This window comes from Carcharhinus amblyrhynchos, unplaced genomic scaffold (genome assembly GCF_965287045.1).
Source record: "Carcharhinus amblyrhynchos unplaced genomic scaffold, sCarAmb.v2.hapA scaffold_52, whole genome shotgun sequence".
Classification (NCBI taxonomy): Eukaryota; Metazoa; Chordata; class Chondrichthyes; order Carcharhiniformes; family Carcharhinidae; genus Carcharhinus; species Carcharhinus amblyrhynchos.
Window position 1 is genome coordinate 1,237,754 of NW_027649793.1, and position 12,519 is coordinate 1,250,272.

Here is a 12,519-nt window from a genome sequence, read left to right on the forward strand (position 1 = left end):
GAGATTTCGGTGACACACAGCAAACCCTGCTAACGCATTCCATGTTTCCACATTTTCCTCAAACACCTCTATGGTGCTGTCTTTGCCCACCATTGCAGTTACCATTTATTAAATCAAAACACTTCCTTCAACTTTTCTTCCCCTCTGTTTTTTACTTTATTAATTTGTATTATTTCTTTTCTTGTTTTGCTTTTTTTATTTGGATCTGCAGGTTAATTTTTTTTCTAACTTCTTCTTACCAGGCAATCAATCAATCTCCTTTTTACTAAACAAATAAAACTTTACTAGTAATTCTTCATTTTTTATTAAGTAGTATCTCCCTTTAATAGTGCAAAGACTCTTTCTCTCCTAGGCTTCTCCAGACACAGAGCAGCCTGACTTCTCCAATAAGCTGTGACGTACATTGCTTAAAATAGATCAATTATGCATTTCTCTTATCAAATTCTCCTGCCTTTCATTAGCCTTTGAGAATACCTGTTGCTGCAGCCTGCTACATATGAAGTCATAAGAACATAAGAACATAAGAACATAAGAAATAGGAGCAGGAGTAGGCCATCTGGCCTGTCGAGCCTGCCCCGCCATTCAATAAGATCATGGCTGATCTGACGTGGCTCAGTTCCACTTTCCCGCCCTCTCCCCATAACCCTTAATCCCCTCTCTTATCAAAAACCCATCAACCCGCTGCTTGAAAATATTTAGCGAGGCAGCCTCCACCACTTCAACGGGCAGAGAATTCCAGAGATTCACCACCCTTTGAGTGAAGAAGTTCCTCCTCAACTCCTTTCTAAACCGCCCCCCCTTTATCTTGAGGCTGTGTCCCCTAGTCCTACTGTCTTTTTTGAGCGGGAAGAGTCTCTCCACCTCTATCCTATCCATCCCATTCATCATCTTATACGTCTCAATGAGATCTCCCCTCATTCTTCTAAACTCTAACGAGTACAAGCCTAGTTTATTCAGCCTCTCCTCATAGCTCAACCTCCTCAAAGTCACCACATCTGGAAGTCTAGCCAGCTTCAAAATGATAAGTAAACATTTTCTTTCAGCCTACTCACTTTTATTTAATGCTGCTTTCTCACCTCATTGATGACTTAAGTCAATGTGTAGGATATTTTTGACGTCAGAGCTCAATTGAAAAATAAAAATCAAAAACCTATCCATTTGCCACTTTTAACTTGCATATCACTAGTTTTACCTTCTAAAACTGAGCTTTCGTTTAAGCTCTTTCTGAAAAGTCTCCATGGTCACCAGTTGTATTTAAAACTGGGCTTTTGTTGAAACTCCATCTGAAAATCCCCCCCGTCGCTAGCCTTTATCTTGTTATTATTAAATGTTATGACTGGTAGTATTAACAAGACAAATGATAATAAGGTGCCATATTGTGGATTTTGAACACATTTAAGAGAATTGTCAGATTGTCAACATGGAAGAGAGATAAAAACAGCACATCATGTGACTAATCATACAGGTGCTTTGCTTTGCAATACACAATACTTACACATTCAAGTTACAAATTCATAGAGAACAAATATATTGTAAAAGTTTTCTATTTTATACAGTAAAAAAGTATCTATGATTGATATGTACACACAATTTGCAATAAAAATATAAAAAATCAAATACAAGAAATGCAAAGGAAAATATGAAAGATTGAAAACATTTATTTTGGCACTAAATTGTAAATGGCAATCAGGGTTTAGAAGGATAATTGAAATTTTAAAAATATTTGGTGCAGTTGCAGTTCCCAGTAAATGTCAGAATATTAATGGAGCAACAAAGAAGATGCTTTTTCTAAACTACTGCCATGGAACATCACTGCTGAGTTAACTGAACTCAAAGTTGGCAGTGTGGGTTTGTGTTGGGTTAGTTGAGCTCAGGAGTAGGAGTCTAGAATTATCCCCTTCATTATTTAGTTTCTGATTTATGACTGCACAAGTGAGGTACTGAGGGCTGCTGCTGCTCTTGAATCCAAACAATATCTTAATGTCTCACTTTCGTTTTCTCCCTAAACAATATGTCCCTTCCCATCTCCTCTGCAGAGGCGCAGCCTTATCGATAATTACTTCCTGAATTATCTGTATATATTTAATAGATCATACAAAGTAGGAGCAGAATTAGACTATTCAATCCATTGATTTGGATCAACTATTCAGTGGGATTGTGACTGAACTGATATGATTATCCTCACCCCACCTTATTCCCATAACGCTTGATTCTCTTACTAATTAAATATCTGCCTATCTCAGCCTTGGACATAGTTAACCAACCCAGTCTCCACAGTCCTCTGCAGTAAAGAAATCCAAAGATTTCACCCTGAGAGAAGAAATTTCTCCTCATTACTGTCTTCGATCAGTGACCTCTTGCTCTGAGATTCTGCCCTCAGGTCCTAGACTCTCCCATGAGGAGAAACAACCTCTCAGCATCTACCTTATCAAGTCCCATGAGAAGGTCACTTCTCATTCTTCTGAACTTTTCATGTGCATTAATGAACTCTGGTGAGTACCTTGATTTACCAACTATATAAATCTAGTTGTAAACATTGTAGGGAGGACTTCCCCCCTAATTGCCACCTGAAAATGAACAACCCTGAGGTAGAGTGTTCAGGAAAGTAAATGCAAAATCTTCCATCAAATCCCCATTGAAACTGGTGACAGTTGACAGTTTCTATTGCAGGATTGTCCAAACTTTAGCCCATATTTTTAAAAAAGTTTTAAAAGTACATTAACACAGCAATGAAGTTACTGTGAAAATCCCCTAAGAGCCACACTCAGGCAGCTGTTTGGGAGAATCTAGCATGGCCAATGCACCTAACCAACACTTTCGACATGGAAGGAAACCCATGCAGACATGGGGAGAATGTGCAGGCCCCACCCAGTCATCCAAGCCAGAAATCAAACCTAGGTCCCTGGCGCTGTCAGGCGTCAGTGCTAACCACTGTGCCAACATACTGCCCCACTGCTGGTTGCAGCCCCCGAAACATTTGGTTCATTGGACTCAGCTGTTGAAATCTTCATGAATACTTTTGAAAAAGGCTGCCATCCTGATCTTCAAAAACAGGCTGGTTTCTCTGTGCCTTCGTTGATGATAGGCTCACCAGCAGCTATTGCAGGGAAGAACCAGCCTGTGATTTGATGAGCAACACACAGTCCATTAATAGTTATGTTTTAAATTTCGGTTTCAGTGTGGGGAGCAATGAGCTTCAGGTAAGTACAACATGGAGCAGCTACAGCAGACCAGGGCATGCAAATGAGCTGATGTAGTTGGACTGAATCTCATCAGGCCTTGAGGCTGACAGGAAGTCAGCAGATCGGGGTCACTCTTCAGGAAGTGAAGATGCAATGGACCCAGGAGGAGAGAATTTATGATGGGCCTAGGGAGGCATGGTGCCATGGTGACTATGTGGAAGTTAGTGTGTATATGTGGCAATGTGTGCGTGCGTGTGTATGTATGCGGCACTGAGAGTGATTATGCATGTGGGGCAGTGAGTGAGAAATCTGTGTGAGCCTTACTCTCGGTCTCAGGATTCCCACTCACTTTCACCACCCCACACTAACATATACAAATGCATCCCCTCACAGTGGGTGAGCAGCCCGAGTCTGAGTGAGCCAGACATGTAGACAATGCCCATCTAATGTCATTTTTATTAATTATTCACTCAGCAACTTCTTAATTTTCTTAATACGTCAATTTAAAGAAAAACAGTTTATCGCTGTGCGAAATGTTATCTTTCCAAAATCGGTTCATTAGCCTCTTGGGTGAGGAAAAAATGTAAATGTGGCCTCCCGAATGAGAAGCTCGGGCAAGCCTGCATGTGGCAGAACTCTCCATCTTTCCATCTGTCTCACTGCTACGTGTTTAACAATCCTGGCTCATCAAGTCAATGTAAAACATCTCATAGATTTCTTTCCCTTTTAAAATTGGCTGTACCTATTTGTTTTGCTGCAGTAACTGACCTATTATTCAACACTTCCCCTGCTGTTCAATCAGTGGTTTCTATGGGGTGAAAACTCCCCTCCTCAATGTGAATCTAAAAAAAATTTGGAATGTTTAATCTGTCACCAACTTTGATTTTACATGGAACGGAAACATGGAGTAGACTGCTGAAATTACGTTGTTTAAAGTTCATACAATCAGCGGGCATAACTGGGATGAACATAGAACAGCACAGCACAGTACAGGCCCTTCAGCTGTCAATGTTGTGCCGAGCTATGTCCGAACCCAAGATCAAACATCCCACTCCCTATGATTCCAACAAATTCCCACTACCACCCTTAATCATTTTAAATCTTATCTTAGAATGAAAGATTAACTTGAATATTTATGTATTTGACAGTTTTCTTTGACTGACTACTATACTGGGAAGTATTTTTTAGAAGCCTTGAGATCAGAGTCTTAAAGAGTCTTAATGTTGAACTGGACAGATTCTCAGCCATTTGTTACAATGCGTTGTATTTAAGAAAGGATAAAGTTTCTCTGTGAATTCACAACCAGTGAAAGTGTAGAGGTAGGACTGTGTGTTTGCATTATAAAATGAAACTATTCTGGAATCATAATTCAGATAAATACCAATTTTCTTCGGAATCTCATAGACACGGATGTCAGATTTAGTGGCAGAGTTTGACTGAAATTTATCCTTTTCCCTTCCAATGGTCCAGAATCCATTCACTGGTATCAGTTGGATTTCACTTTTCCTGTCCACTGACAATGCGGCCACTCCCAGAGTCCAGTTCCGATTTCCCGCAACCTCTATCTCCCAGTAGTGTGTGCCCGATGTGAATCCCTCTGATCCCAGCACAGATTCCCAGACTGTGAACCTCTCTTCGTTGTCATCGACACTTCTCTCCGTCTGGGTCAATCTCACGTTCTTCAGATCCTTAGATACCTCAAGCCTTGGATTTGCTGTTCCTGTATCCAGGTTTACAGCAGCTGGGATGAAAAGGGAGAATTAGTCAGAATTTAAATATAGGCCGTAAGGCTTGGTTAAACTAATTAACAATAATGTCTAAGACTAAATGAAGCAAGAGACATTGAAACAATAATTACAACTGGGAGAACAACCATTTACATCTTTATAGCATTCCTGACATAAAAATGCTTGAAGGCACCTTACAGAAAGACAGCGAAGAGGGAACAACAGGAAGCCATTTAGGACAGATTTTAAAGTATGGAGGAAAGCATCAGAGTGGATAGATTTGGGGAGAGAGTTCCAAAGAGAAGGGGTGTGGTGGATAAATGAGTGGCCATTACATTTTCATTCATGAAGAAAGGAAAAAGCAAGGCTCAGGTTGATGAGGGTTGTAATGATCATGGCAGGATGATAGAGGCTGTTGGAGATCAGTCATTACTGCAAGGTTCACCAAGGCAGGGATCTCAGACCAACCATCCCCAACTGCTTCACCTGATCCCAGACCAACCATCCCCAACTGCTTCACTGATCTCAGACCAACCATCACCAACTGCTTCACTGATCTCAGACCAACCATCCCCAACTGCTTCACCTGATCCCAGACCAACCATCTCCAACTGCTTCACTGATCTCAGCCCAACTACCTCAATTGCTTCACTGACCTCAGACCAATCATCTCCAATTACTTCAATGACCACCCTTCCATAATAAACTTCACAGATGACACTAAGATGAATTGTAGAGCAAAGTGCGCAGAGGGATTAGATAGTTTAAGTGACTGGGCAAGGGTCTGGTAGATGGCATACGATGTTGGTAAGTGTGAAGTCATCCACTTTGGTAGGAATAATAGCAAAATGGACTATTATTTAAGCAGTAAAAAATTGCAGCATGCTGCTGTGCAGAGGGACCTGGGTGTCCTTGTGCATGAATCACAAGAAGTTGATTTGCAGGTGCAGCAGGTTATTAAGAAGGTAAATGGAATTTTGTCCTTCATTGCTAGAAGGATGAAGTTTAAAAACAGTGAGGTTATGTTGCAGCTTATAAGGTGCTGGTGAGGCCACACCTGGAGTACTGTGTACAGTTCTGGTCTCCTTACTTGGGAAGGGATATACTGGCACTGGAGGGGGTGCAGAGGAGATTCACCAGGTTGATTCTGAAGTTGAGAGGGTTGGTTCTTGAGGAGGGACTGAGTAAACTGGGACCATACTCATTGGAATTTAGAAGAATGAGGGAGGATCTTATAGAAACGTAAAATTATGAAGGGAATAGATAAGGTAGAAGCAGGAAGGCTGTTTCCACTGAAACTAGAACTAGGGGGCATAGTCTCAAAATAAGGGGGAGCAGATTTAGGACTGTGTTGAAGAGGAACTTCTTCACCCAAAGGGTTATGAATCTGTGGAATTCTCTGCCCAATGAAGCAGTTGAGGCTACCTAATGGAATGTTTTTAAGGCAAGGATAGGTAAATTTTTGGATAGACAAGGAATTAAGGGTTATGGTGAGCGGCGGGTAAGTGGAGCTGAGTCCACAGAAAGAGCAGCCATAATCTTATTGAAGGCGGAGTAGGCTTGAGGGGCCAGATGGCCTACTCCTGTTCCTGGTTTTTTATGTTCTTATGTCAAACTAGGGATATTCACTAATTGTTGCAAATAGTTCATTTCCATTCCCAACCCCTCATATAATGAAGCAATTCATGCCCACATGCTTGGGCTGATAAGTGGCAGGTAATAAATATGCCAGACAAATGACAATCTCCAACAAGAAAGAGATGCAGACCTCCTCTTGATATTCAACTGTAATACCATTGCTGAATCTCCCACGATCAATGCTCTGGACATCATGAGAAAGTTAACTGGACAAATCATATAAACACTTTGTCACAAGGGCAGCTCAGACACTGGGAATTCTGTAACTCTTGACTCCCCATCATCAAAGCACAAGTCAGGAGTGTGGTGAAATACTTTCCATTTGGCTAGATAAGTGCAGCTCCAACAAAGCTCAAGAACCTTGAAACTGTCCAGGACAAAATAACTCATTTGATTGGGACCCCATTGGCCAACTTAAACTGTTGTAACAGTGTGTACTATCTATCTGCAAGATACACTGCAGCAGTTCATTAAGGGTCTTTCCCAAACTTTCCAAATCTGCAACTTATACTGACTCAACGTATAAGATCAGCAGGCACACGAGATCACCACAAACTATACGTTTTCTCCAAGTCACAGACCTTCCTGACTTGGAAATATATCACAGTTCATTCATGAAAGGAGGCAATGGTGTAGTGATATTGTCACTGGAGTAGCAATCCACTGACCCAGGGTAATACTCTGGGGACATGGTTCCACAGCAGATGGTGGAATTTGAATTCAAATTAAAAAACAAATCTGGAATTAAAATTTTTAATGGTGACCGTGAAACCATCGGTCAATTGTCGGGAAAAAGAACTAATGTCCTTTAGGGAAGGAAATCTGCCATCCTTACCCGGTCTGGCCTACATGTGACTCCAGATCTACAACAATGTAGTTGACTCTTAAATGCTCCCTGAAATAGCCTAACAATTCCGTTCAAGGGAATTTTAGGATGGGCAATAAATGCTGACCCAGTCAGTGGTACCCACATCTCCTGGAACAATTTTTTTTAAACTAATATGAATCATAAATAGGGAGTGATAAGGAAGATGGAATGGTATTTTTGAGGTACAATGGATTTTAGTTTCTCAAAGGAATATCTGGAGGTTGGTTAAGGGACGGTCGTGGAAGGGAATGGTAATTTGGATGGAGATTAATAAGTCATAGTACCCAGGTCCGGCAGGTAACTCACCACTGACAGCTCTAAAATACCTCATGAAAAACCAAAAGATTCAAAACATTAGAAAAAGCTCACCCCAGTTTAGGGAGTGTTGAGGCAACTTAATCTGAATAGCCTCCATATTCACCTCAGTGCAAATTTAGCGTACGCATCAGGAATCGCACTATAACTGCACACTCAGCAGATTTAGTTTACATCACTTTTCTCACCATCTCTACCCCAAAATCTGCTCCCTCGTTCTTATAACCAGCCCTCTCATCACCGGATGTGTCCCCAGGCTACACTCCCACCACCTCTTCCTACCTGCTGACATGACCCCCTCTCACTTGGCTCCCTTCTTGATCACCCCTGCTCACCATTGAATGCTCGAAAGCTGTACATTTACATTAAGGTATCGAATCATTCAGAGGTGCTATTTTTCTGGTGCTCTACCTTTCCAGGAAAATGACTATTCTGCATAATTTTTCTCATTCTGGAACATATTGTTGCTGAATTGCATTTTCAGAATATGATTATTCAGTAACAAATTAATTTGAAAATACCACTTGTATCCTTTAAAATCATCACTGTCACCATTGAAAGCAGATCTACTAAGAACGTTGAAAAGCAAAGTACACAAAGTATAGAACCTCTACAGTGCAGAAGGATGCCATTTGGCCCATTGAGTCTGCATTGACTCTTACTCAGGCTTATTTACCCTGCTCATGTCCCCTACATCTCTTGAGATACTAAGGAGCAATGTAGCATGGCCAATCAAACTAATCTGCACATCTTTTGGACTGAGAGGGGAAAGCGGAACATCTGAAGGAAACCCACACAGACACGGGCAGTTGTCAGGGAGAGGAAAGGATGAAAGAGGCAGAGGCTGATGTGGTTGACCTTGGTTTTAAGAAAGAAAACTATGCTTTCTGCATATTAGAGAAATGGATTTGTTTGCAACCCACCTAAGCACACTGAATGTTTGCAAGCACACAGCCCTCAATTTGCCATCCATTCCAATTGACAGATGGAAAATTGTGGGTTGTTTAAATGCTGGTGTTTGAGACTCAGCCAGCAAGATGAACCCAACAAATTACCTTGAATATCCAAACTGAAGCTGGAGTGTTAGGAGAGGAGGTTAGCGGGGGTGGGGGTTACTGCAAACACAATTACGCTGTTATGGTGAGTATGACCAAGGGAGAAGATGAGTTGTAGTCAAAGTGACTTAAATGTTGATTGTCATAAATAGAAAATCTTACCTTTACTCTCAGAAATCTTCTTCCAATCTGAAGCCAGAAATAATAAACCAATTAAACTGAAGAAATCAGCACCCAAATAATTCCACAGAAAAAAATACCACAGATTCCACAGAAAATAGTTTTTAAACTGATGACTGTTAATTGGAAGGTATAAACCACTCAGGCTGGGCAACTCACTTTTCAGCCTGACAAATGGGCCAAGTGGCTTTTTTCTGTGCTGCAAAATTTCGGTGATAGTATGATTCAAAATGACTGGGACCCCGGTGGAGCAACCCTGCCGGTAACTGAGCAGACAAAGGAGGAATTTGGAGCATAATTCTGCCATACTGGGTCATGAGCTAATTTTGAGGTCGCTGCAAAATTTCATGACAATTGGGTCAGATGCGTTGTATGTCCTGCTGCTGTGTGGGGACAAGAAAGGGGATGAGACAAGTAGACTGACATCACACCTGGTGCCTGGCAACATGATGAGTGCATGGGGCGTCTTCACAGGATGTGAAGGATAGGCTGCACCGTTGTAATATCCTAACTGTGTTAGGGGTTGTCCGTTTTACACAGAAAGAAAAAGATGTGGTTTGCACACGTAGATTCAAATTTACAACAGTTTTATTCCAAGACCTCTTGCCTGTACAGAGTACAAACTGAAAACCAAAGTAGGAATCTCTGAAACATCCCAATTACATCACCATCAAAATCATGTGACCTGCTCTTAGAGAAATCATGTAACTACTTAAATATATAACAACTGCCCAATTCCACATTGACTTGCTCCAGGTCAATGTGCAGTTCCCACATTACAGTTGGCACAGGACTGAGGCCTCAAAAGGGTCCTCAATGAAATCAATTTGCCAATAATTGGCTAGTTGTTTATTGATGGTGGGCAGCCAATCTGGCCTCTGAGAATGGCTCGGGACCAGGGCCATGGCAGAGAACTGCCATGCTGGCTGGCAGTGCCAAATTCTGGGCCTGCCCGCCTCTGATCCAAACCGCAACCCCAGTAAAAATTTGTCCCTCTATTTCTCATCAGATTATATGTGTTTTTATTGCAGCAGATGCATTGGTGAATACAGCTAATGCTGGAACCTGCTCAGTGTATTAATAAACAGCAGCTGTTTATGTAAAAGATCATGTTACCTGATTCAATAAGAGTTTTCCACTCATCTAAAAAAATAAAAAGAGAAAAACAATAAATATGTTTTCCTAATCCGATTGTCACAAACATTAAAGTATTGACAGGCTCTCTGTATTTGAAGCAGCTTGAGCGTTGAAATTTCACACGTAGGTAAACACCTTGGTTCAGTTGCATCTCTCCCATCTCCAAATCAGAGGCTGTGGGTCCTATTCCAAAGCATTGAGCAAGAATCCAAGCTGATACTCCCAGTGCAGTGCAATGCAGTGCTGAGGGAGTGCCACATTTTCAGAGACACCATCTTTTGGGTGAGATATTAAACCGAGGCCTGTCAGGTGGACATTAAAGGACCCATGGCTATATTCTGAGAAAAGCAGTGGGGAAGGTGACTAGTGTGTTGGTGATCATTTATCCCTTGACATAACACTGGCATATTTTTGCTCATGAATCTCACTGCTGTTTGTAAAGCATTGCTGTACACAAATTATTACATTTCTCACATTACAGCAGTGCGTGCACTTTAGAAAATAATACCCTGGGTTATTCTGAAGTTGTGAAAGACATTATGAATTCACGTAACCCTCATATACAAAGTTAAAATAAACCACTGATATACTTTCAAGTAATTATAAAACCTATTTACAAGATGGTTTTCTCTTTCAAGTGTATCCGTGCTTTTCTCCTTGTATATTCTGAGATGCTGTATATTACTGGGTTTTGCTCAACTGGTTATTCTCAATGTTTCAACTTAGACAATAAGTATCAGGTCATTCAATCTCCGAGGACATCAGGTTTCAATGAATAAAATTCATGGTATGAACCCTGATTGATTCATTCCTCTCCCTTTTCCTCCCACAATTTCAGCTGATGAGGTACAGATTAAGAATCTAACCAAGCCCTCGGGCTCCGAACGGCTCAATACTATATTGGGCAATAGCTGGGATTTTTCAGAAACAGCAGGGGATTGCTCTCAGGGTTGAAAGCAGGGGATAAAGCCCCACTTCAGTCAGCAACAAAGTCAGAGGCTGCATTTTACAGACAGCAGTCCAATGAAGTACAGCAACCAGTCCTAAGAGCTGCCAGCTCAATCTGAACATCAGCAGCACCATCAGAAGCAGTGGATAAGCAGGACTGCACTTGGAGGAAGAGGATGCTTCATAGACATGCATCCCCGCAACCAGATAAATGGGATCGATGGGCCAGTCAGGCAGGTCCTAGTGAGGACAGGCAGTGCTGCTACCAACAAGTTCCTTGTGAGCCAAGGCCTCCCAGAATTGTGATAGGTGTATAAACCATCTTACTTTACCTGCCACTGGTAAAATGGCATGGCAGCGGGAAGACATCAGGCAACACTGCCCAATGCCTTCCCACCACCCAACCCATCTTCTAAAGGCTCCATGAAACTTAGGGAAAAGACTTTACACGCAGAACTAATCGAGGGAAATTATTGCCACTAATTTGATATTCCCAGTGGAAATTTACAAGAAAAGTAGTTGTGAGAAATGACCCAAAATGTTTCAGATGGTGTGGGTTTCCAATGTGTTCATTGGAGAACACATCCCCGCTGAATCTACCTGCCCCACAGGCATTTCATATTCTGACAAATATTAATTGGCTGGAGGCAGGACTTCTGTCCCTCACTGAGAATTAATAAATCTGGAATATAAAGCTAGTTTTAGAAATGGTGACTCTGAAACCATCGGTTATTATAGAAACTGGCTCATTAATGTGCCTTTAGGGAAGGAAATCTGCCGTTCATACCTAATCTGGCCTATATGTGACTCCAGGCTCACAGCATTATGGTTGTCGCTTAACTGTCCTCTGAAATGCTCTAACGAGTCACTCAGGTCAAGGCCAATTAGGGATGGACAACAAATGCCAACTTTGTGAGTAAGGTCCACAACCAATGAAAGCACAGGAAGCTGCAGCTAATATGGTTGTTCTCTAATCCCTGCAGCAGTTGAAGCTGCCATCACAGCACTGGGACTAATACAAGGACAAGTCAGCCTGCCCAGGTATTGCTGGTTCAAGACAGAGTTCAGCACAGGAAGGACCAAATGGCAAGGCTATCCAAGAGGTTTTACAGTCACTCCCTGCCTATAAAGTCTCCAGTGAGGGAAGGTAAATAGATTATTTCACTAGTTCAATCTGTTTTGAGATTGATAGTGATTGCATGTGGTTAGAGAAGTGTACGAAAAGCTTTCATTTTCACATCTAATCCTTCTGATCTCCGCATCCTACAATCAGACAATGATCGGCTCGTCCCAGTTTTTGTCACTTTAATTTTAATTACAATCTATTAAATAAATTTATAAAAAGTCAATATTTTACTTCTTTAATATTGATTGGGGTGGCACAGTGGTTAGCACTGCTGCCGCACAGTGCCAGGGACCCAGGTTCAATCCCTGGCTTGGGTCACTGTCTGTGGAGAGTTTGCACATTC

General features: G+C 41.6%; 1 protein-coding gene across 1 annotated transcript in view; it reads right to left on the reverse strand.

The window, feature by feature from the left end:
* Positions 1-1,399: 1,399 nt before the first annotated feature.
* The window catches only part of LOC145337572 (butyrophilin subfamily 1 member A1-like), a 30,836-nt gene continuing 19,716 nt past the window's right edge, over positions 1,400-12,519 (reverse strand). The window contains exons 7-9 of the mRNA XM_080182365.1: positions 10,082-10,108; positions 8,948-8,974; positions 1,400-4,923 (exon numbers count right to left, since the gene is read on the reverse strand). Coding sequence (XP_080038491.1) covers positions 4,400-4,923; positions 8,948-8,974; positions 10,082-10,108 — 578 coding nt within the window. The 3' untranslated portion in view covers positions 1,400-4,399. The remainder of the gene's footprint in view (positions 4,924-8,947; positions 8,975-10,081; positions 10,109-12,519) is intronic.